This window comes from Marmota flaviventris, chromosome 17, assembly GCF_047511675.1.
Source record: "Marmota flaviventris isolate mMarFla1 chromosome 17, mMarFla1.hap1, whole genome shotgun sequence".
Lineage (NCBI taxonomy): Eukaryota > Metazoa > Chordata > Mammalia > Rodentia > Sciuridae > Marmota > Marmota flaviventris.
The window spans coordinates 36201381-36225973 of NC_092514.1; the positions used below are offsets into that span (position 1 = coordinate 36201381).

At 34.4% G+C, this 24593-nt stretch overlaps 3 protein-coding genes across 6 annotated transcripts in view; 2 read left to right on the top strand and 1 right to left on the bottom strand.

Moving 5' to 3' along the window:
* The window catches only part of Nf1 (neurofibromin 1), a 252748-nt gene that overhangs the window by 41643 nt on the left and 186512 nt on the right, over positions 1-24593 (bottom strand). For all 4 annotated transcript variants that reach the window (XM_027923915.2, XM_071603262.1, XM_071603261.1 and 1 more), the window contains 2 exons: positions 3562-3994; positions 2645-2985 (listed from right to left, as the gene is read on the bottom strand). In XM_027923915.2, coding sequence (XP_027779716.1) covers positions 2645-2985; positions 3562-3994 — 774 coding nt within the window. The remainder of the gene's footprint in view (positions 1-2644; positions 2986-3561; positions 3995-24593) is intronic.
* Evi2a (ecotropic viral integration site 2A) lies at positions 6031-12380 on the top strand. The gene is made up of 2 exons (XM_027923918.3): positions 6031-6261; positions 9132-12380. The coding sequence occupies exon 2, from the start codon at positions 9147-9149 to the stop codon at positions 9870-9872; it is 726 nt and encodes a 241-aa protein (XP_027779719.1). The 5' UTR covers positions 6031-6261; positions 9132-9146; the 3' UTR covers positions 9873-12380.
* On the top strand, positions 12769-22117 carry Evi2b (ecotropic viral integration site 2B). The gene is made up of 2 exons (XM_027923916.3): positions 12769-12923; positions 20496-22117. Exon 2 carries the CDS (start codon positions 20524-20526, stop codon positions 21877-21879), a length of 1356 nt encoding a protein of 451 aa, XP_027779717.1. The 5' UTR covers positions 12769-12923; positions 20496-20523; the 3' UTR covers positions 21880-22117.

Genomic DNA, 24593 nt, shown 5'->3' on the forward strand with positions numbered 1-24593 from the left:
GACATTATGGTGAACCCAAATATCCCTTGATCATTTAGGGATTTTTTTTTTTTTAAGAGATTTATGACATAACCAGAAGAGCACTGTGAGGTTTCTAAGACAGTGGGTTTTTGCCTTCTTAGAAGACATTTTACTGGGACATAAAACATTACAGGTTTATGGTCCTAAAAAGGATCAATAAGAAAAAAGTCAGAAGATACATTATGTTTTTAGGGAAGTCAAAACACAAATTGTGGTTTTCTCTCTTCTGCTAGATCCAGTAAAAACAGGAATCGTAAGAAGAGAAATGAGGTGAACCTCATCAAATGAGAATGTCAGAAATTTTAAATTCAGTATCTGCTGAATTTCTTTATGGGCTTCACACAAGTGACACCACAACTGGAGGTCAAAACCAAAATTAACTATAAATCCCCCCATTTGCATTTCTATGACCTCTTCCATCATACACAGCCACTGCACCTGAAAAACTATAATATTCATGCTCTATTAGAACAAAAAATACACTTAAAAATGTCTGAAAATAAATTTGAGCCAATTTAGGAGACAGCTTACAAAACTGATTCGATTTTAAAATTCGAATTTTTCTCCTTCATTCAGCAAAGGAAATTTTAGGTTTTCCTTACCTCTGAATTTTTATCATGCTGATATATTTATGCAACAACCATACAGAGGAAAAAAAGTCATGGAAATTTAAGTTTGCCTAAACAGCTTGTTTTCTGGGATGATAGTCTTCAGCAAAAAGCAAAAGCTGTCAACTTGCTCTATTTCACTAGAAAAGAGTACATGTTCATGCAAGCTAGTAATTGTTAGAAGATTGTCAGTATTCTTCAATAAATAATTTTGAATTAGAAATTAATGACAGATTTATAGTTTCATTTTCCTAAAATTGAAAACATTAATGTTATTATTTCTAAGTTTATGTATCTTTTACTAACTTCAAAGGTTTCTAAGTTATACTATTTTGATACTAGTTTTTATTGTTTAAAAGCTATAAAAAATTGGGCTTCCTCAATCTGGAGGTAGGTGGCAGAGACCCCTCTGAGATAATGAAGTTAGGCATACATAAAATTTTGTGTGATTTCTGGGAGTTCATGGACCCTATGAGGCCCATCTAGTCAAAGAAATTATATACAAGGTTTTTTCCTCCCCTCTTAAATAAAGGAGAATCTGGAATCCCAAACGGCTATTATAAAACGTGGGTTGTGCTATAACTTGGGGGAAGAGTTTCTGGGAGCTAAGGATTTATAGTTTTAGTATCCCTATTCAAATTGCTTAGGAAGGGGGGCACAGGTAGGGAAGAATAGAGGTACTTGGAATTAGACAAAGGGGAGTGAAGGGAAGGAAGCGAGTATGGGGATAAGAAGGATAGTAGAATGAACGGGACATTATTACCCTATGTGCATATATGATTACACAATTGGCGTAACTCTACATCATGTACAACCAGAAGAATGAGAAGTTATACTCCATTTATGTATGATGTGTCAAAACACATTCTACTGTCATGTATAACTAATCTGAACAAACAAAACAAAAACAAGATGCTTAGGACCAGAGTGTTTTCAGATTTCAATTTTCTGGATTTTGGAATATTTGCACGGACTTTACCAGGTGAACATCTCAAATTAGAAAAGTTGAAATCTAAAATGCTCTGAAATATGAAATGTTATGAGTGAGGGACATGGCATTCAAAAAGATTCAGATTTGGGAGCATTTTGGATTTCATATTTTCAGGATTTTTTTCAACTTCCATCTGTAAAAATCCTGACAGTGCCGTGGTACTTGAGACAATAAATTATGCTAAGAAAGGAAAGGGAAGATAAAAAAGAAGGGGTACACAGAAACCTTGGCAGGGAGGAAAAAGACAGGGAGGAGAAAAATACTATTTTCTAAGGATAAACTATTTGCTAGGTGTCATACTATATTACCACACATACTAGTTATTCAACTTCTGTGGATACTTAAGAAAGGCACTGCTACCTCTATTTTACAGGTGAGGAAAATTAGAGCTCAGAGAACCTTAATACCTTGCCTCAAATCATACACAGCTAAAAAGTAGCAGATCTACATTCAAACCAAAATCTACTGACTACACAGGCCATACTTTTTCCACATTCAAATTAACAAGCCTGAACAGAATCCATCATACTGTGCTTAGATGCCATGTAAGAATCCTACTAAAATGACATAGGCAGAAAGTATGCAATAATGTTTTTCTTTGAGTTACTGAACATTGGGACTTCCTTTGTCAAACAATGATAATATGAGTTGACAATTAAGAAACTTAATAGTGATATGCTTTTAAATACAGGAAAAACTTAGAAGAAGACACTTAATTGAGGAGTTAACTTTTTAATAAAGGGACAATTTCTTTAAAAAAAAAAATCTGCTATGTTTTCTGTTTTAGAGGAAAGTTTCCTGGAGAAAGAGAATAAACTGGTTTAGAATGAATCACCCCTATTCAGAATTCCGCATTTCATGTGAATACCCCAGATCTTGATGAGGTCACACTGGTTAACCAACACAGCATACCTTCCAATTTACAGCATTAAGAAAGAAGATATCTTAAAGGCTTATTAAGTGGTCTCATTTTAAAAGTAATAAACCCTGAATAAAGCTGAAGTGAATATTTAAACAAACTTACCGTAAACTAGGGTCTGAACTGCCTAAATTAAGTAATGCGATATTGAGCAGTGTTCCAGGGACATCTTTTGGTCGAATCTTGGTGTGCTGGGGGATGGAGTCAGGCTGTGACAGCTCCCAGCGGGTCCGGATATGAATGATAGATTGAACAATGGCTTCGCACTCCTGGTGCATGAAGGTGAGAGGTGTGCCCTGGTTTGCAATGGTTAAGGTGAACTGGTTCTCATCCACTAGGCAGATTTCTTCAATTTCCGAGGCATAATAGATATCATTTAGAAAGACTGATTGCCCTAGGACTTTTGTTCTCTCTGCTGAGGTTACTTGAACAGCAGTAGAACCAACCTGGAAAGTGGTGGTAAGGCAATAAAGTGGAAAAGAATTAAATTCCATTATAAAGGATTCCAAGAGGCTCCAAAAACCAACCACTACCCACTCACCATATTTTTCATTTACGGAGGAATTACTACAGTATATATTCAAATACATTAATTATTGTGATAAATACTCTCAAAAGAAAATGAAAACATTAGAAAAAAATTAATTTGGCTTAAAAAAAAAAGTTGAGAATCCTATACACATGTGCTGATTTAAACCTGAAGGTTCATGCTCTTTGCTCTGCAAAAATTATGTACTAATCAGAAGAAATCCCACTAGGTGATTTCCATTCTCTACACATTCCTACCATTTGATTGACAGATAGCAAACTACCCATCCTACAGCACTCTTCTGCCTCCAACCCAATCTAGACTTACACCTCTCTTGTCTTCTGCAGAACCTCTATAGAGAGAGAAATCTTGGTCTTCCTACATCTGGATTTATTTGACATCTGATGTACAACTATGAGGAAATTTGGCCAGGATATAGTCTGATTAGGCAAGAAAGGCAATGAATCAATCACAATCACAGAATTAAACTTACCTTAATAGAAACTTTGGTATCTTTGTGAGCTAGTTTGAGAGCATTATGGAATACCTTGAGGTCCTCTTCCAAAGCCAATGTGGCAGCAGGTAGTTTTTGTTGTTCATGCTCTATGTGTTCAGCCAGTTTCCCAGGACAGTCTATGAAAATGAGTCTTTTGCTACCTTTGAGGCCAGTCAGCAACCGCTCATGATACTTGGTGTATTCTCTGACCCAGGAGTTGCAGTTATAGATATAGACTGCAGAGACGTTATCATAAGCAAAGCCAGGAAAAACAACAAACCACTTCGAGAGAAAGTCTGTTTTAAAGCGATTGCTTGGCCCAGTATGGGTAAGGTCCACTACAATTTCATATGGCTTTGCATAATATGGCTTCAAAGTCAGCAAGACGTGGTATATCAGCAAATCACCATTGATTTGACCAGTTTTGAACCTAAGAAAGATGACAAAGATTATTAAACTTTTGAATAAATATATAAAGACACAACTAATCTCTACTCTCTCTATTCTGGATTAGTTTTCTAGAGAGAACAGTAGTAAAAAACCATTATTCAAAGTCTAGACCTATGTTTTAAGTCAGTTGTTCTTCAGACATGGAGAAATAAGGCTAAAGTAAAACAGAAGAGACAAATTTCCAATTCAAATATTTTGAACAATACGTTTTGCCCATTAGTCAAGAAAGGAGGAAGACAGTAGTCACTGGTTCGTTGCTTCTAAGCCTACCAAATTTCTCAGGTAAACAGTTTGGGTAGGAATCACCCACCTGGAGGTCTGGAATGAAATGTGGTATGCTTTATCCAATCCATTTATCCCAACTCAACCAGACATTGGTCCAGCAATGAACACACGACTCAAAATCAGTTCTACCAGGCCAGAAGTCTAGTTAAGTGAATAGCTTATAATGTTGGGTTTTGAGAACTTTTTCTAAAACATGTACTTCTGGGAGCTGCTAGCTCATATGTCAGGATATAAAGGAAAAAGTCTGTCTAAAAACTGAAGAGAATTAGCTGAGAAGTAAGAGAAACTGGGGCCTTGGCCATATCATTAGAGTCCCAGATAAAGTATCTCATGAAGTCAAATTTATCCCCGGATTCTTCAGCTGTGTGAACGAATAAATATTAATTTTTGATTAAGCCATAAATGTCATATGTTGCTTTAAACCAAAAGAATACTAATTAATATGAGTAGTGTGGAGAAAAAGCCCTGAAGAACATGGTACCGAATTTTCAAATCCTAACAACTTATTTTACCTTAGGGCTAATGGTATTAGTTAGCTATGTGGACTTCTGCCATCAAAATCAATTGGGATGCTTGATAAAAAGGCCCAGGCCTGCTAAATATTAACATATGGGGGGGTGGCATTTTTCTTATTTTTAAACAATCCTCTGATCTTTATATGCACAAACATTTCTGAATCACTATTTAAAATTAGGGACTTATTTAACTTTTTTTTTTAATTAAGAAAGGAATGATATAACCAAAGAGTTAAATATAAGACATATGAAGGAGTTGGGGTTAGCAAAAAGGATATTATAATAACATAGATATGGCTAATAAGGACCTAAAATACTATGGTGACAGTAAAAATAGCAAAGAAGAAATCAATTTAAGAATATGAAGAAAGTCTGATTAGGACTGAAGTCTGATTAGGACTGAAACAAAGAACACGAACTAAAAGTACTTTCTGTTTATTAACCCTCTGAGATTACAAAGCAAGTAACTATCAAGAACAGAAACTAAGAGATCATGAAAGAGGCAGCAACATTTGCAGAAAAAATGAAGTTCATTTTAGACTTATTAAATTTGAGGTGGTGACAGGACATGTGAGAAGAATGTATGTGTATACATACATACTGTATCACACAAAGGCATCTTCAGTCCCACATAATCTAGGTTTACTAGATATTTTCTCAAATCATTGTTATAGTTCCAAATTTGAAATGTTGTATATGGGTATCAATGTTTTTATAATCTGACAAATACCAAAGACTCCAAATTCATGTTTTAAAATCTTTCTGTGGTATATAAATAAAATATCTGGAGAAACCAGGTATGGTAGTACACACCTATAATCCCAGTGACTAGGGAGGCTGAGGCAGAAGGATCACAAGTTTGAGGCCAACCTCAGCAACTCAGCGAGACTCAAAATAAAAGTAAAAAAAAAAAAAAAAGGGGTGGGAGCTGGAGATGTGGCTCAGTGGTTAAGTGCCCCTGATTTCAATCCCTAGTCCCCATACTCCCTGCAAAAAAAAAAAAAAAAAAAAGGTGCTGTCTTATAACTTCTATTGAATGATACAAACATCACTGAGAAGCATATAGCAGGCATATTAAACGAGCAAAAGAGCCAAAGGCATTAAGTGGAAAACCCTCCCTGTTCTGGGGGCGGGATTTGTTCCACAAAGCTTCCTGTTATAAGACTGGCCAGCTAGACAAGTTGAAGGTTTTTTTCTTTTTTCTTTTTTCCTCTATGACTTGTTGCTTGAGTTGCAGCAGAAAGGAAATGTGTCATCTGTGGTTTGGTTTTAGAAGTGGAAAGCTAGCTGTACATATCCCTTTTTTTTTTTTTTTTTTTTCTTAAACTGCAGATTTACTTAAGTTTTGCATTCTCCAAGTCTTATTCTACTTTAAATAAGAGGACAAGAAAAGAAGTGACTTATTAAAATCACATTATAATCAGATTTTGACCAAGAATTTTGTAAGGTAGGTCATATGTATGATTTTTCTTATGACTTTTCACTTACAACTTTGTTCGGATTAGTATTTGAGGAAGTGCTTTCAAAGAGTAAGAATCTCACTAACAAAGTAGAATCATAAGTAACTGAAAATATTTGCTGGTTTTTTCCTGTTATGTAAAATTATTTAAATATTATAAAATGAAATGGGAAGATGATTGCTAACATGAAGTTTTAAATTAATATTAGGATCTGATTCTAGACCCTACAAGTAAACTGAAACAACTTGTTATTTAAAAAAAAAAAAAAGTTTAAAAAGTAATTCTTATTATTGCTATGCTTAGGCATTATAACCAGAGATTAAAAAAAAAAAAAATTGGTAAGACAACCTTGATTGTATGGCATAAAATAGAGAGTAGAAACAGTCGACAATTCTCAGGCATTTGTAAGGGTAAAAGAAAGTCACACTTTGTTATCAGTTTGTTTATTTGGGCATGGCAGTACATCTGGCTGAAGACAATCAACAGCGGGCCTATTATCTGTCCCGTGGTAAGCACTGCTAAAATGTGTACAAATACTATGATGCATGCTACATTGTTATGGACTAATATGACGAGAATAATCTACTTTAAATCATTTAACATCTAACGCAGAAGTCCAGTCTAGTATAAAAAGATGAAAATCATTTGCTAACTCAATTTAAAGTATTTTGTTTTGTGAAAGAATCAAAGTATCCAAAGATTTATATCATTCAACATAAAAGCTGAGGCGGAACAGTACTAATTAGTCAGTGCACTGTATCTTTAACTGTTAATGGTCATGATCCAAAAAGTAATCTTGATCCTAGAACATTTAATAAAGTATTTTTCCTCTCTACTATTAACATGAAATATTTCTTTAGGTTAGTTTCCAAATTAACCTTGCTTATTATATGCTATTTTTATTTATGTAATTCAACATATCAGATTTGTTATTCTCCATTTCTATATTTCAATACTATTATCTAATGACATATACAGCTATTACTTATAAAACATTAATGTCCAAAAGCATTATTAGCAAAGTAGCATCTGTGTCACTTGGGAGTGGGTCAGAGACACAGTCTCAGGTCCCACCCTAGACCTGCTGAATTAGAAACTGCATTAAGATTTTTTAAAAAAAAGATCATGCACATTCAAGTTTGAAAATAATTTATATATAATATACAGGGTTCTTCCCTTGCACCCCCCCCCCAACCCTGTATCAGGAATCAAACTCAGGACCTCATATGCTAAGACAAGTACTTTACCATTGAGCTACATCCCTGGCCTTACACAGGGTTAACTTTTCTTTTTTAGTTGTTAATGGGCTTTTATTATTTATTTATTTATATGTGGTTCTGAGAATCAAACCCAGTGCCTCACACATGCTATGCAAGTACTCTACCGGTGACCCACAACCGCATCTCCTTACACAGGTTTCTTAACCAGACAACTGCATTTAGTAAATCTCAGAACAATCCAGTTTTTGCTTTTAGTTTCCTTGAATAAATGATAAAAGAGATACCCCATTAATGGTCAGATTTTCTGCTAGGTCAGTAGTATCTGGACCAGATAAGGCAATTCTACTTAAATCTCTGTAATCATATGGTGGATAATACGAATTAGAAAGAGAACCTGTCCCCTTTTTGTATAGGCTTCTAGGAAGCCCTGAGCCATTGACGCTCATTTTTTTTTTTTTTAAGTGATGGTAATTAAATTCAAGGCTTTGCCCGTTTTAAGCACTATACCACAGAGCTATACCCTAGGCACTGAATCTCAAGTGCTTCAATTATACATTGGGATGCTTGCTTCAATTATACATTGGGATGCTTACAATCTGCCACTTCATTCTAAGTCTCTAGGATCCTGATGATATATTTCTTCCCATTTTATGGTACAATTTTGTTTTTAGAATTATGCCAAAATCAGAAAAGAATGCAAGTTATAAAATAATGAAAAGCAGTCAACTTCTGTTGAACTACTGAGATTATTCAGAAGAAATTTTTTCCCCTCCTTTTTTTTTTTTTAAAGAGTTGCAATAAGGAACTGGGGATGTAGCTCAGTGCGGAAGGGCACTTGCCTAGCATGTTTAAGACACTGGGTTCAAACCCTAGTATCAGTAAACAAAGTCACATTAAGTTAGGGGAAATAGAGTGAAAAAAGAGGACCACCACCATAAATTGCTCTTGTAAATACTGGGAAAATATTTCTAAGTACCTCATTATTCTAATCATCAAGATAAGCACTGAAGAAAAAAAAAAAAAAAACCCTGAAATCCTATTTGAAGTCCATTTTCTTTTATTTTCTATCAAACTTTCCCATCTTTCCTTCTAAAACACACATAAACAAACAAACAAAACAAAACAAAACCTTTCTTTTTCTTTTCAAAAATAAAACAAACTTTTCAAGGCCAAATTCTTCTTTACTACAAAGATTGGTCACATTTTAGTTGGAGAGTGGAGAGTTTCAGCAGAATGATCCTTAAATGGTTTTCTTCTTAAAATGAGGAATCAAAATCGTAAAAGCAGAAGTATCTCACTCAAAGCTGAAATCTAGCAAGTTTAAAGGGGAAAAAAAATATGAAAAGTCACACTATTTATTTAAAACTGATTAATAAATATTTGCAATGCTAATTTATAGCATCTAAAAGTACAGCAGACATTAAATGCTTCTTTATACATAATACATAAGAATAATAGAAATCTTCTTTATATATAAGAATAATGGAAAATTCAGTTGAAAAGGAATTCAATAGCAAATGTTAGGCATAAGCTAGCAGTTTACTTTTAAAAACCAAACTGTTTGCCGTTTAACATCAGTCACCAAAACTAAGGAACCATTATTCACAAATTAACAAATGTTATTGATGTCCCAACAGATCACCAGTATACTCATGGAAATGGATCACACAGGACATTATCTGCATCTTGCCTTTCTGATGACAACAACTTTTTTTTTGTCTCCTGGAACAAAAGCAAACTACACACATCTTCGGGCTAACAGTACTACTGCCTGGGATTCAGTTCTTCAAAACATCACAGGCAGATACCCAGATGAAAACACTGCCACAACCCATGTGACTCCTGAAGTGGATTACGAAGCTAATTCTACAAACATGCCTGAAAGAGCAACATCACATCACATCACATCTTTAACTCCTAAATCTGAGCAGGAGCTCTATAAGCCTTCTGTTGCAGGGAACAGTTCTCCAACAGTTGAAAACACAAGCAAAAGTCATGGTGAAATTTTTAAAAAGGATGTCTGTGAGGGAAACAACAACTCGGCAATGCTAATTTGCTTAATTATAATTGCAGTGCTTTTTCTTATCTGTACCCTACTATTTCTATCAACTGTGGTTCTGGCAAACAAAGTTTCATCTCTCAGAAGATCAAAACAAGCAGGCAAGCGGCAGCCTAGAAGCAATGGTGACTTTCTGGCAAGCAGTGGACTATGGCCTGCTGAATCAGACACTTGGAAAAGAGCAAAGCAGCTCACAGGGCCCAACCTTGTGTTGCAATCTACCGGAATGCTCACAGCTACAAGGGAAAGAAAAGATGAAGAAGGAACTGAAAAAGTTACTAACAGATGCTTTAGGGAAGAAAAAATGAACGCAAAGTAGTGATGAGGGAGGTTACGGAGTAAAAAAAAAAAAGGAAGTCAGTTTGGTATTTAATGCCAAAGTGTTGGACAGATGAGCTAAAATAATGACATGCAATTTAGCATCAGACATATAAGAAAGGGAGATTATATGCCTGCTTACTTAATTACTGAAGTATGATTCTGTTTGACATCGAATATTTTAAAAAGAAAATAAACCATGAAGCCTTTGGGTAAGGTTTTAAAACTAAGATGGAAAAAAGATCAAGGGATAATTAAATATTCTCTATTCAGCAATAGTTAGAAGATCTTTGTCTGAATGTAACTGAACTCTGAAGTAGTTTTAGTATGTTCTTAGAGTCAAGTTATTCTTCAATATTTAACAGAAGTCAAATTCCTAATGTATAGATTTGAACTGTACAACATAATGGTACCTTCTTTGCTGGATGTGACAGAGTCCATATCAGCTCATATGTCAACACAACTAATTTCAGGCTACATGCTTTCATCTTTATGTATGACACACATAAAAAAGTGCTTTTCTACTATAAATATTAAATTAAAACTTAATTTTGTGTAATAAGTTAAAACTTATTAGAAGAAAACTGACCATGTATATCTGCATCCATTTGACTTAATACATTGTAAAGCTCAATGAGAAAAACAGCACAACTAAAATAGTTAAGATTTATAGTTACATTGGAAGGCTAAGATAAATATAAAGTATGTTTTTCTGTTTAAGAGTAACATTCATCTTTTTTATAAATACTGCTTGATGGAGTATTAATAATATTAATATTTGGGCTGGACATGATGATGCATGCCTATAATCCTAGCTACTCAAGAGACTAAGGCAGGAGGGGTTGCAAATTCAAGATTGGCCTAGGCAATTTAGCAAGACACAGTCTCAAAACAAATAAAATAGTAGCTTAGTAATAAAGCACTCTTGGGTTTGATGCACAGTAATGCAAAAAACAAATAATATTAATATTTGGACTTCAAGAATGTGAAGTGGCTAATAAATGACCATTTTTATTTTTCACTATACAATGTCTTCAGGTTGGAAAACAGGATAATTCAGGTTAACTGGCTTTGAAGAAACTGGAGGTGGTGCATGACTGTAATCCCAGCAGCCTGGGAGGCTGAGGCAATAAGCAACTCAGTGAGATCCTGTCTCTCCCTCATACCACACCCCACCCCACCGCCCCCCTCAAAAAAAGAAAGAAAGAAATTGGCTTCAAGTAAAACAATGACTTACATTCAAGTCACAGTGCCCTGCTTTCGGGTTATCTTTTGAGCGATAAAATGTCCCAGATTAGAAATGACTCTGGGCAGCACTTCCATTTTATGCACATTAAATATCTAAGACTGAGCACCAGAACACAATAGAGACAACACAAAGTCCTCCTTGAATCAAGTGTCTTAAATAAATACCTGTCAGGAAATTAAAGCAAAACAATATCTATAAAAAATATATTTCATATCCAACATACTGGCCAAATATTTTCTCAATGAATACAAAGCTTTTATATACTTAAGGAATATTTAAAATTGATCATTTACTGCCTTGGCTATTAAACATACATCCTGAGAATGATATAATTCAGTGATAGTTCATGATACTTAAAGATGGTAGGTAAGATATCTTTCACTTCAAAAAAAATTTTTTTTAATATTTTTTAGTTGTAGGTGGACACAATCTCTTTTTATTTCATTTTTTTTTTAATGTGGTGCTGAGGTTCGAACCCAGTGCCTCATGTGTGCTAGGTGAGCGCTCTACCACTGAGCCACAACCCCAGTTTCTCACTTCAAATTTTTTTTAACATCTTTATGAGGGGCTGAGAATCGAACCCAGTGCCTCATACATGCTAGGCGAGCACATTACCACTTGAGCCACATCCCCAGCTCTCACTTCAAATTTTTAAAGTTATTTTTGAACAAAAATACTGTTATTTTCTACCCCTAGGTACTATGGTTCACTAGCTTAATTCAGGATTTTAAAATAGTGAGGCAAAATCTTATAACATTTAATTTTGTTCTGTTCTTTTTGTTCTTTTTGAATAAAGTTATAAGTACTTTAAACTAGGCCATAATAATCCGTATTCTCCTGCAGTGATCAGGGGAAGTAGTACGTGAGTTAATAGTTACCTACCTACTATAATACACACTATTCAAGGCACTTATACATTTATTTAATCTCATAGTAAATTAGGGATTACAATCTTCATTTTTCAGATGAAGATGAAAGAACTTGCACAAAGAAATTTTCATTCAGACAGTCTTTTTCACCATAGTTTGCCCACTTAATTTCTTATTTTAAAAAGTATATGGTACTGGGGATGTAGCTTACTGGTAGAGCACTTGTCCATCACACACATGGCCTTGGGTTCAACCTCCAGCACTTCAAAAAATAAAAATAAAAAAGCATTTGGTGAAAATAATTTACTCTCTTACTTGGGCTGTCTTTTGCCTATATTATGAATGAGGACATAACATTACCATTAAATGGTTACCTACTGTGTGTAAAGCATTCATAAATGGTTATTTAATTTTCACAATAACTCAACATGAGAAATATTCCTTCAGAGGAGAAAATGGTTACTCAGAAGTACAGCGACTTCCTTAAGGTCACATAAGTAAACAGAACACAACATATTTAATTTTTACTAGAAGAATCTAATTATGGATAATACACAACTGGCAGCTTTTGTCCCCTTAGAATACACAATTTTCTCTTCAGGACTCCATTTTAAATATTTAAATTATATAATCACATTACTACAGCATCTCAAATGTTTACTTAGAAACATTAATTAAAAGCATTCAAATCACATAGCTCCAAATTGTGTTTCAAAATAAGTTCTGTTATAGTAGTACATTTCTTAGTCATTTTGTGGCTTATTGCACTTCCGGCAAGAGCTATTGATAAACTTCCTCTGTTCTGCAGAAACCATTTTAGTGACTAGAGGACCACTTTTAATCTGAGGTGAATCACCCCTTTTGCTTTCTTAGCCAAAACACCAACATGTCCTATTAGAACAACAATTTGGCACTCTGCAAAAGAAGTTAACAGGTAAGAAAATTTTCACATGGGCCATCTGGTTTACTTTTTGCTTTATACAAAATGTATTTTAAAAACTAATATATTATTAGTATTTAAAACTTAAATTCAACTCTTTTATAATTTATAGATGTCTGTAACAGGTTTTCATGGATTTATTGAATGGAATTAAAAAATACTCAGTGTTGAGCCTGCCTTAGAGAAAGATTTTTTCCCCTAGGTTTTTATAATTATAAGCCCATTGACTTAATCAAAATGTTTGTTAACCTTAGTTTTAAAATGAAAAGAAATAAATACAGCCATAAAAGATAAATCTAAGGACTACAAATAAAATTAGATTCTATGAGCTATGACTAAAATAATGTTAAATTTCTAGAGACTGGGGATGTAGGTCAGTGGTTGAGTGACTATCTAGCATGTAGTCCTGCTTTGTTCCCCAGCACCACACACACATATAAACACAATATTCTAATTTGCTTTTTATAAAATTTTCCTATCTACAATATATAGATTGAAATTATTTTTATTTTTTCAATCCTCTTTAGATTCCATAGGTCACCTTCACTTAATTTAAAAAGAAATAAAAAGATGATGTACTTGATTATTATTTTTATAGAAATAGAATTTTATATAAGTAATAATGAAAATACTGTAATTCATTTTAAAAGCTCCCTAAGCAAAAATGCTATGACAAAATGTTCACATATATTCATATCATCTGCATGTTTATGTCACATTATCTGAGACTTTATTAAAGATACAGGAAAAAAAACACTCACAGAATAAACAACAGAAAACTGTTAATGCATACAAAAGATGTTTATACTGTGAGTAAACTAGGCAATTACAAAGTAGATTTGTCCTCTAAATAAAAATTGCAAAAAGTCTACACAGATCTGCAATTTTAAGGAATAAATTCACAGTGGTTTATATTCTATCTCAACACTTCATAAACACTTTCTCTTATAGTAGTACACTTTGAATTTCTTCTAAATGGATTACTTGTAAGAAGTTATTACAGAAGCTGGAAAAAGGAAAGATTTTTTTTTTAAATATAAGACTTATCTAAAAAAGACAAGTCTTAAAAAAGGAGTAGTCCCTAATTCAATGCTTAATAGCATCTATTTTTCAACTAATTCCTACATAATTCTACTTAGAAGTAAAATTATCAATTCTGAATAAATTTGAATTTGGTAAACATAAATCTAATACCTTTTAATACCTAATCTTTAAGAAAGTACCACAGATTTTCCAGTGAACTTTCTAAATATGATAACTGATAGGATAACTATTAAAAACTCCCATAGCTGTTTTTCACAGAATCACAGGACCAACACGGGCTTTCTGGTAGTTCTTTTCCTACTCTGTATGCAAGCCTACCTCCAAAAGGTGCTCACATATTGATTTCCAGAGAGCTTATATCTTTTTCCTTCATAAAATATTTATAATTCTGCTATGAAAGGCCGCACAGCATGTAGTAGATGGAAAGGGCTCTGGTACAACACTGGCACAGCTTATTAGTGCCACTACTTAGAGCTATGACACTTTGTCTATAATACATAAATTCTCTCAATTTCCCTTTTTATAAGATGAAAATACTACTCTCTGGCTCATTAAAATAGAATAGTGCCTAGCATTTTTGGGGGGCTCTGTAGATGATACTTATTACTATTGATAAAACATGGTCATCAAATACTACCTTCTGTAATTCAATATTAATTTCATTTTCTGCTCTTCCTCAAGACACAGAACTGTTCTTTTCCTCCTTTTATGGTTTCAAAACTTCTCTAGTTGGAAATACCACTACTACTAAACTTTAATCTATTGTATTTGCATTATAACTTACTTTTATTATATCAAAGTAACTGGAATATAGATACGATTTTTGATATAGCCATCTACTATTGCCTTTTTACCTATGATATATTCTCCAAATCTTTTTGATTCCCTTTAAAATATAATATTTCCCATCATATCCAACTTAACATCATCAATTTTAAATGTTGGACCTTTCATGTACTTGTGCATTATATTCATGAGAACATGCCTAATACATGGGGTTCCTGCTTCACTGTTAACTGCCTTTAACATGCTTATTGATTAAAGCCTCAAAGTGTCAGCCTAAAATAATGAATAAATACTTTCATATGAAGGTTGACAAATTTAAGATTTGCCTGAGTAAGAGATTAAAGGATTTCTAGGTTCTTTGAAGTGATTAGCAGGTATACATCTGGATAGTTTTGCGGGGGGAGGGCTGGGTAGAATCTTAAAGATCCTTACAGTAGACAGTGTGCAATGAAAACTAAGTGAGCTTGAGAGGCTGATTCATTAGACTCCTCCATCTTGGACAGACAGCTCCTTTCTGCTGGTTCCCATACCCACAAACAGGCCAGTGACAGGGAGTAGCACTTTGTAATTTGGTCCCTAATCTTTTCCTCCAACTATATCTTATCCACTTCAACTTTCTTTAGTAACTTCTTGCTAATTACATAACCATATTGCTTTTAGTTGTTTTTTTTAACTTTTCTTTGTTGCTTCCTATAATTTTTGTTTCACTTTTCTCTTCTGCTATTTGTATTTCTTTACATCCTCTTTTTATATTCTTCTAAATTTTCTTCTCTTTTTCATTTCTCTGTCCCATATTGTTCTTTCTACTATCTTCTTCCCCTGCAGAAACAATGCACTTCACATACATACCACCTACATGCTAAAAGCATATATGTTAAATAATTTTCTGTACTTTTGCAATAACACTAAGTCTTGAAAAAAGTCCATTTTTTCACCAGTATATCCACTTCTACTTAGTCTTTTTTTAAGTCTTACTCCTTTTCTGGACTATTCTAAATGGCTGTAGTAGGATTCTAACAGACTCCAGTATTCTGATACTCAGATCCTAAAAGGGTAAAAAAAATCACCTGAAGAGTGGGGAAAAGTGGTAGGAGAGGTAAAAAGTGGAATTTGTTGTTGTAACCCTTAAATGACAAGTGAAAATTTCACAGTGGGTTCTACTAACTTCCTATTGATACAAGAGGATATAAACCTACCACAATTGATTTTACAAACTCCACTGAGTTTATTTATGTTTCTGCTTGGGCTCTTTCCTCCTCGACTGCCTTTTACAGCTATAAAAAGAGGAACCATATGGTTGCTTTATTTTAAGCAAAGTCACAAAGGAGGAAATATTTCTAGCCGAAGACAGCTCATGGCCTATATGTTCTGTTGCTTTGCAAAGCATTTTCTAGAAATATTTAAAAAATAAAACTCCAAAGAATAAGATTTTCTAACAAAGCCCCCCCCCCTTCTTTTTGGAGGCTATAAGAATAGTAGATAGGTTGGAATTGCACCTAGAGATGACTCAAATCCTAATATTATTGCTAAGTTTCAGATTTTCCCCTTTTAAACATTTTTTTAAATGAACAAAAAAATAATGTACTGACTTAATATTTTGCTTTCTCTGTTTATATTCTTCTGGTAGCAGTTTTTTTTTTTTTTTTTTTTTTTTAAGTACTAGAGTCTGAGCCCACGGACACTTCACACCTTAGCTACATCCCCAGCCCTTTTAAATTTTTTTGAAATACTTTTTTAGTTATACATGGACACAATATCTTTATTTTTTTTATTTATTTTTATGTGGTGCTGAGGATCAAACACAGTGTCTCACATGTGTAAAGCAGGCGCTCTGCCATTGAGCCACAAACCCAGCTCCCTTTATTTATTTATTTATTTATTTTTATTTTATTTTGAGGCAGCTCTTCACTTAATTGCTGAAGGTCTTGTTAAGTTGCTGAGGCTGGCCTCAAACTTGCAACACTCCTGTCTCAGCCTCCCAAGTGGCAGGGATCAGAGGCATGTGATACCATGCCCAGCCTGGTAGAAGTCTTAAGAAAAAGTAAAATGGAAAGGAACCAAGAAGTCCTATAGAGGTTAAATGTTTGTTTTCAGAACTCCTAATGTAGAAGGTATTATGCTGCAGAGGAATTAAAATACAAAAACATGAGACAGTGAGGGGCATTAGAAAGAATATAAGCTTTGAACAAATAAAGCAGTAAAATAAACTAAGACTATAATGTTGGGGTGGCAAGAGAATGAAGTATGATGAATCTGGGAAAGGAAGGAAGGAAAGAAGAAAAGAAAAATAGTAAAGCTTTGAAATCAGATAGTCCTGGGTACAAGTTCCCAGTCTATCACTAACAGTGATATAACATGGGCAAACTGCTTAACCCACTTGAATCTGTTGCTTTATTTACAAATCAAGAGTCATTCTTCATAAAGCCATTTAAATATTAAATGAAGTAAGATGTATGTAAAATACCTGGGATGGATGGTACAACACAGTTGTTCTAGATAAATATTTTTCTTTTTTGTTTCATTCTGCCTTTGTCAAAGTTCTTTATAATCTTGCTTGAGAAAATAATACAAACAAAATATGAGAAGCCAAGTGATTAAAAAAAAAACACAATTACTTGAGAGAATAGAAGTATGAGTGAGGTACACACATGAAAGTATCTAAGGAACCATAAAGACAGTAAGAACTAGGAAGATTCAGGGAATAGCTGATCTCTGGGCTGTGGTCTGTCACAGAGAACTTGGTTCAAGAAGGGAAATTTAAACTGAAGTCTATAAGAAGAAGACAGGTTCAGATACAAAGTTTGAAGGAGGAAGAGAATAGGTATGGGGAAAACCACATTCTAACATGGTGGAAAAAAGCATAATTAAAAGGTATCTGTTTAGAGAAAAAGGTATGTGTTTACAAATTTATGTAAGGAAGAAAACTCAGTTTAGAAGATTTACTTTGACTGAAACGGGGAACCCTCAAGCAAAGGAGTAGTAAACAGATCATGAATGCTTTTCATCAGCAGTGGGCAGGAAAGGTGAAAGAACTATTTTAAAATTTAGACTTGAAGCATTAAAGAGAGAGAGAGAGTATAAAGGAAAAGATAGAATGGGGAAAAAAATTTCAATGTCTTTTCTTCTCAAATAGGGTCATTTACCATCACTGCACATTAGCTGGTGTAGGATAAGCAATGAAAACTACTCAAGTATGGTGAAAAGTCTGTTTTAGAAACCTTTTACTGTACCTTGAAACAGAGTATCACATCTCTCTCTATTAGAAAGACTTTCTATAAATCACAGAAAAAATAGTTTCTTATTATATATACACCAGGATCTAACACTGAGATTTTCCTTTCTCGAAGGTTAAGAAATAGCTGGTAGTTACCATTGTGCTTGATGACGCACAAAACAATACACTGCACTCAGAACTGAAAGTTGTCTTCCTATATATAGTTCCTTATTATAGAGATAAGGCAACTGACAACAGGAGAGATTAAGTGACTAGTGCTTGTGGTTAGATATGAAGTTAAGTGGCAGAGATAAAACTGGAACTTAATTCTTGAAGTTTTATTATTACCACGTCTCACAAAAAGCTCTACCTTCCCCAAATGGCTAGTTTTTCCCAAGCCCCTATATTCTTCCTGCTTGCTTAATTAGTTCTCATTTTTAAGACTTAGTTCCAGTTTTACTCTTCTGGGAAACCTTCCTGAAGCCCTCTCAGACTAAATTAGTTCCTCTGTGCATTTCCTAAATACTTTTGTGAGAAAGTTTATTAAATTATTGTCTTTTTTTTTAAAAAAAAAAAAAAAAAAAAAAAAACCTGTTTAGCTACTACAAGAATCTGGAACACGTGAAAGGCAGAAACTATTTTTTTTTTTTTTTGTACCAGGGATTGAATCCAGGGGCGCTTAACCATGGAGCCACATCCCCAGCCCCTTTCTATACTTCATTTAGAGACAGGGTTTTGATAAGTTGCTTAGGGCCTCACTAAGTTGCTGAGGCTTTGAACTCACCTTCTTCCTGCCTCAGCCTCCTGAGCTGCTGGGATTACAGACATGAGTCACTGTGCCTGGCAACTTTTTTAAATAACCTAAACCTAGACAGGACCTGACACAAATATGGTGTTTGGCAATACACTAATGAAAGTTAGCAGCAGGTGTGTTTGAAAAAATGGATAAGGGTGACTTGACTGGTTTGGAGATCCGTCTAGATATTGAGCCTATGATTTTGAGTTGGATTTTCTTTTTTTGTTTGTTTTTTTAATATTTATTTTTTAGTTCTAAGTGGACACAATATCTTTATTTTACATTTACATGATGCTGAGGATCAAACCCAGTGACTCACACGTGCTAGGCAAGTACTCTACCACTGAGCCACAATATCAGCCCCTTGAATTGATTTGCTTTTAAAAAATATATGCTTTTTAACATAGGTATGCATGCTAGACACTGAGGATGTCACAAAGATTACCAATACAATGAACTTAGTGCACATATGATTAATCAAAAAAGAGAATCTGTAATCCCAGCAGCACAGGAGGCTGAGACAGAAGGCTTGTGACTTCAAAGCCAGACTTAGCAATTTAGTGAGGTCCTAAGTAACTCAGGGAGACCCAGTCTCTAAATAAAATATAAAAAGGGCTGGGGATGTGGCTCAGTGGTTAAGTGCCCCTGGGTTTGATCCCTGGTACCCCCCAAAAAAAAAAATTGTGAGAGTTCTCTGTGACAGCTTTGAGATAAAGATGAATTATATTTTCAACATGTTCAATTTGCTGAGAGTGAAATACATACATGGAATGTTCACAGGTTGGGAGTTATGACATAAAGATGTGATTTAAAATCTTACAGAATCAGGAACAAAGAAAAGTAGGTAAGAGGGAGAAGTGAATATCAAGTATCTACATTTAGGAGATAGGAGAAAAAGAGGAGCTAATGAAATTGACATGAAAGGAAGGAAGACAGTATTTCAAAGAGCTACTCAAATATTAGTGAGGGAATAGTGAGTAGTGGCAAATGTAAGACAATTAAGTAAAGACAATTGGATCAAGGTAGGAGGAGATCAATAGTATTCTTCAAGGCAGCAGAATCAACACATTTCTAGTAACAGAGGATGAGAAAAAGTAGACAGCACTTGGACCAAGCATAATGAGCCTATGCACCTGAGAAGTATGATATGAGATGAAGGAATATAATACAAGAAAGCTAGAGGGGCTGCAGGGCCAAATACAGATCTTATACCAGGATTAAAAGAGAGCTGAGGGGCTGGGGTTGTGGCTCAATGGTAGAGTGCTTGCCTAGCATGTGCAAGGCCCTGGGTTTGATCCTCAGCATCACATAAAAATAAACAAATAAAATAAAGGTATTGTGTCCAACTACAACTAAAAAATTAAAAAATAATAACAAAAGAGAGTTGAGTATGGTAATGCATACCTATAGCCCCAGGGAGGCTGATGCTGAAGAATTTTGAGTTCAAGTCTAGCATGAGCAACACAGTGAGACCCCCATCCCAAAGGAAAACAAGACATTACTACCTAAGAGGTCCAAATGCTATATGATAAGTTGGAGTATATTCAAGAGTTATTTACGCTAGCCTACAGTTTGTCAAGTATAAATTAGAATAATAAACATTAATTGGGTACCCACCTGCTTTATGCCAGGCATTGTAATGTAAAGTCAAATGTAACTAGATAACTTAAGATACCAAATGATACTTAATTGTCTTTTTCTTTCTTTCTTTTTTTTAATTATAAAGCCACTGGTAAAGAAGAAACAGATCTCAAATGGATTCCAAATATTTCATCTTAATTTTGTTTTCTGGATACCTGAACAGTATATTTTGCTCAGGGACAGAAGCAAGTACAACAGAAAAGCAACCACAATCCACTTTATTTACATCATCAATGCCATATAGCTCAGCTAATGTTCAAAACACAACAGAGAATCTTTCAGATCAACCAAAACAATCAATAACATCTGTCAAAGTCACTGCTGGACAACCAACATCAGCTGTCCATACCCCTTCTGGAAAACCAACAAAATATACTCCTGCTAGACCACTTACCTATATCATCACCAGTCAACCAACAGCAGTAGCCAGCACTTCATTCTCACAAACAGCATCAGATATGTCGACCTCTACCAGACAACTACCACCTTCTGCCCACACTTCCACCAGACAACCATCAACATCATCACTTTCCTACACTCCTACTCAACAACCGTCGTTACCTGTAGACACATCTTCTAGAAAATCAGTGCTATCGACTGTTGGTTATCTATCCATACCGTCAACACCAGCTGTCCAAAATTTACCTAGGACTACACCAAGGTTCATTTTAGAAACTACCCCTAACAAAAGAATTTCAAATAATAATAATTCAATAACTGCCATATTAATCGGTATAATTCTGACTTCTATGCTGGTAGCTATAATCATAATTGTACTATGGAAATGCTTGAGAAAACCAGTTTTAAATGATCAAAACTGGGCAGGCAGGTCTCCATTTGCTGATGGAGAAACCCCTGATATATGTATGGATAACATTAGGGAAAATGAAGTATCCACAAAACGTACATCAATTGTTTCACTTATGACCTGGAAACCCAGCAAAAGCACACTTTTAGCAGATGACTTAGAAATTAAGTTGTTTCAATCAAGTGAAAACATTGAAGATGCCAACGACCCCAAAACAGAGAAAATAAAAGATCAAGTAAATGGTACATCAGATGACAGTGCTGATGGGTCAACAATTGGTACCGCTGTTTCTTCTTCAGATGATTTTAATCAAGATTTTAATCTGCCTCCACCAACTCCCCTCCTTGATTTGGAAGGACGAGAGAGTAACCAATCTGACAAACACGTAATGACAATTGTACCTCCTCTTCCAAATGATCCTACTAATTTCCAACCAACTCTGAACAGTCTGAATCAAGACTTTGAAGATCATAATTCTAAAACCAAACAGTCATTTACATCATGCCCTGACTCATTTAATTTGCCCTTGCCACCAGAAGATTTTATAAAAAATCAAGAAGATTCCAACAATGAGATCCAGTGTCAAGAGTTTTCTATACTTCCTGACTCTAATCAAGATTTTAATGATTCTCTGCCACCACCACTTGCAGAATTATTGTAAATACCACAACTTACTTTTAGCCAATCTTCTATCTTTAAATGACTCTATCTTCTATTATTCCTCAAGTGATGTAATATATAAAATGTTAAATTGGTAGCCAATTTCAATTTTTATTCAGGAACTACCAGAAATGTATACAAAACCTATGTGTAAAAGCGAATTTTTTTTAAAAAATTATAAAACAATGATATGTTTATTAGCTATAAAACCTACCATTAAAGTACATTTTACATGTGAACGTTATATATGTCAATAACTTACACATTTTGAAACCTAGCAATTGACATGTATTTCTTACTACCCAACAGACTTTTTTTTTTCCTGAAAAGCTTTATGTAAACTTGTCTTAAATAAATACAATTTAATTTTTCCATTTCAAAGTTTAGAATCGGAAGGAATAAGATATTAAGTATACATTCCAAGTTTTAAATTAATACCTTAAATGTTAAATAAATATTCGAAGTTTATGAGAAGGAAATACTTAAATGTTTGTGAATAAAAAAATTTTCCTCTTTGGTCTCACTTGAAATAGTAAAACAAACATATTAAAACATCAAACTATAGGGTTGACTTGGGACTTTGCCCTGAAAAAAATATGAGCATGCACCATGAAATACCATGAAATGCTAGCATTTTTCCCATCATGCTGAGAGTGAAATATTTTAAACTAGCCTACTTAGAAAGTTACTTCCAGGATGAGGGGCTAGGGTTGTGGCTCAGTGGTAAAGCGCTTGCCTAGCATGTGCGAGGCTCTGGGTTCGATCCTCAGCACCACATAAAAATAAAATAAAGGTATTGTGTCCACCTACAACTAAATAAACAAAATATTGAAAAAAAAAAAAGAAAGTTACTTCCTGGGGCTGGGAATAGCTCAGTGGTAGAGTGCTTGGTTAGTAAGTGCAAAGCCTTGAGTTCAATTCTCAGCACTGAAATTAAAAAAAAAAAGTCACTTCCTTATACACCTAAAGCACCTAAACAAAATGAAGTGTTAGGAAGAGAGGGAGAAAGAAACCTTTTGTCACTATACATTGAAGCTTGCATTTTTTGGTACCAGGGATTGAACCCAGTGGCATATCCCCAACATTTTTTGAGGCATAAAAGTTGTTTCTTTTTTTCTAAAAATTTTATTAGTTATTGATGGGCCTTTATTCATTTATTTGTTTATATGTGGTGTTGAGAATCGAACCCAGTGCCTGACACATGCTAGGCAAGCGCGCTACCACTGAGCCACACCCCAGCCCTAAAAGTTGTTTTTAAACAAACTTTTTAAAATGCAGAATATTTCATCTTTTATCCACTACCTGACAGGTGATAAATGTGAGATATCAGAGTAGTGATGAGACCAATGTTTGTCAAAATGAAGATGAAGAGCAATCATGGTCTGAACTTTCGGACATTCCAGCTTAGGTTTGCAGTAGTGCTTCTTTGCCCAACAAGCACATATTTTCCTCTTTATCCCCAAATGAACTCCAACGGGAGAGACTTAGAATGAAATGTGGTAACCTTACTGGTAGCTTAGCCTTGGAGAATCTTTCATAGTTCTGGGATTTTTCAGAAGAGAATATAGTATTTATTGGTAGTACCAGTTTTCAAGAAACTAATAAAGTTCCATCTTTAATAAAAAAAAAATAATAAGGTTTTTGACTTTGGAATTTTCTATATAACATTAGTCCTTTAATCTTCTAAGCCATTTCTTACTGATCATTAACACTTTTTATCCAGCAAGCATTCTTCAAGCTACTTACTGTTCCTGAATAAGCACGATGTTTATCATCATATTGAATTGGTTCTATTCTTTTCTAACTAAAAAGTTTTTTGTGTGTGTTTTTCTAACTTAGCATTTTTAGGGCTAATTTACCCAGCAGCTATCAAGAGTTGAAGAATTTCTTGCTATTCTTTGGAATTTTAAATATTTTGGTTATGGTAAATGATGTGTTTATCTTTAATCAAGTCTTTGATATGCCTTGAATCATCATAACCCATAAATTTCACATACAAGGTAGTTAGTTACCTAAAGGGCTCTTTCCACATTTTTGTCCTTGTCAACACTTCCTTCTTGACTGCTTAAAGGATGGGAAATATAGAAAAAGAAAAACTCTTAGATAAAATAGGAGCTGATGACCAGGTCAGAGTTTTGTTTGATTTCTTCGAATACTATAGATAAGTTTTTTCTTTCGGTTCTTTGTACAACAGAAGAAAAGACTACTGACAGCAGCTAGGAAGTTTTGTTTTTTAAAAGAAATTCTCTGCTGGGAAAAACAATTCATGTTTACTGCATGCCATGTTCCCCTACTGAGGGCAGAGGAAACTAAATGGCCAAATGGTTGTAATCCTTGCTTACTTAGAAGGACGAAATGGAAGCTAATATGAGAAACACAGGAGAGAAGAAAAAGGTGGAACAAAGAAAAACTTCAGCAAAAGGTTAAAGAACTGGGATCCAGAAGAAAGAGTTTATTTCATAAAAACAGCAAAGGACAAGGCTCAAGGGAATAAAAGTAGACTGACCGTCATACCACATACCAGTGGTGCTCTTACCAGATCTGCAATAACCAGATTCAGAAACAAGCTAATGACCATCTAATTCAATTCTTTTTGTTTGCTAACTGCTGAGAAAACAGGACCAAGGAGAGCAACAGACTTGCTTAGAAATAGTACCAAAAGCTGAGTTCGCTCCTGATCTAATATTCTTTCCCTCAATCTAGAACCAAAGAACA

What these genes read in the sequence shown, in the direction of transcription:
- Evi2a (XM_027923918.3), top strand. Translation starts at nt 9,147, where the DNA reads ATGGAAATGGATCACACAGGACATTATCTGCATCTTGCCTTTCTGATG.
- Evi2b (XM_027923916.3), top strand. Translation starts at nt 20,524, where the DNA reads ATGGATTCCAAATATTTCATCTTAATTTTGTTTTCTGGATACCTGAAC.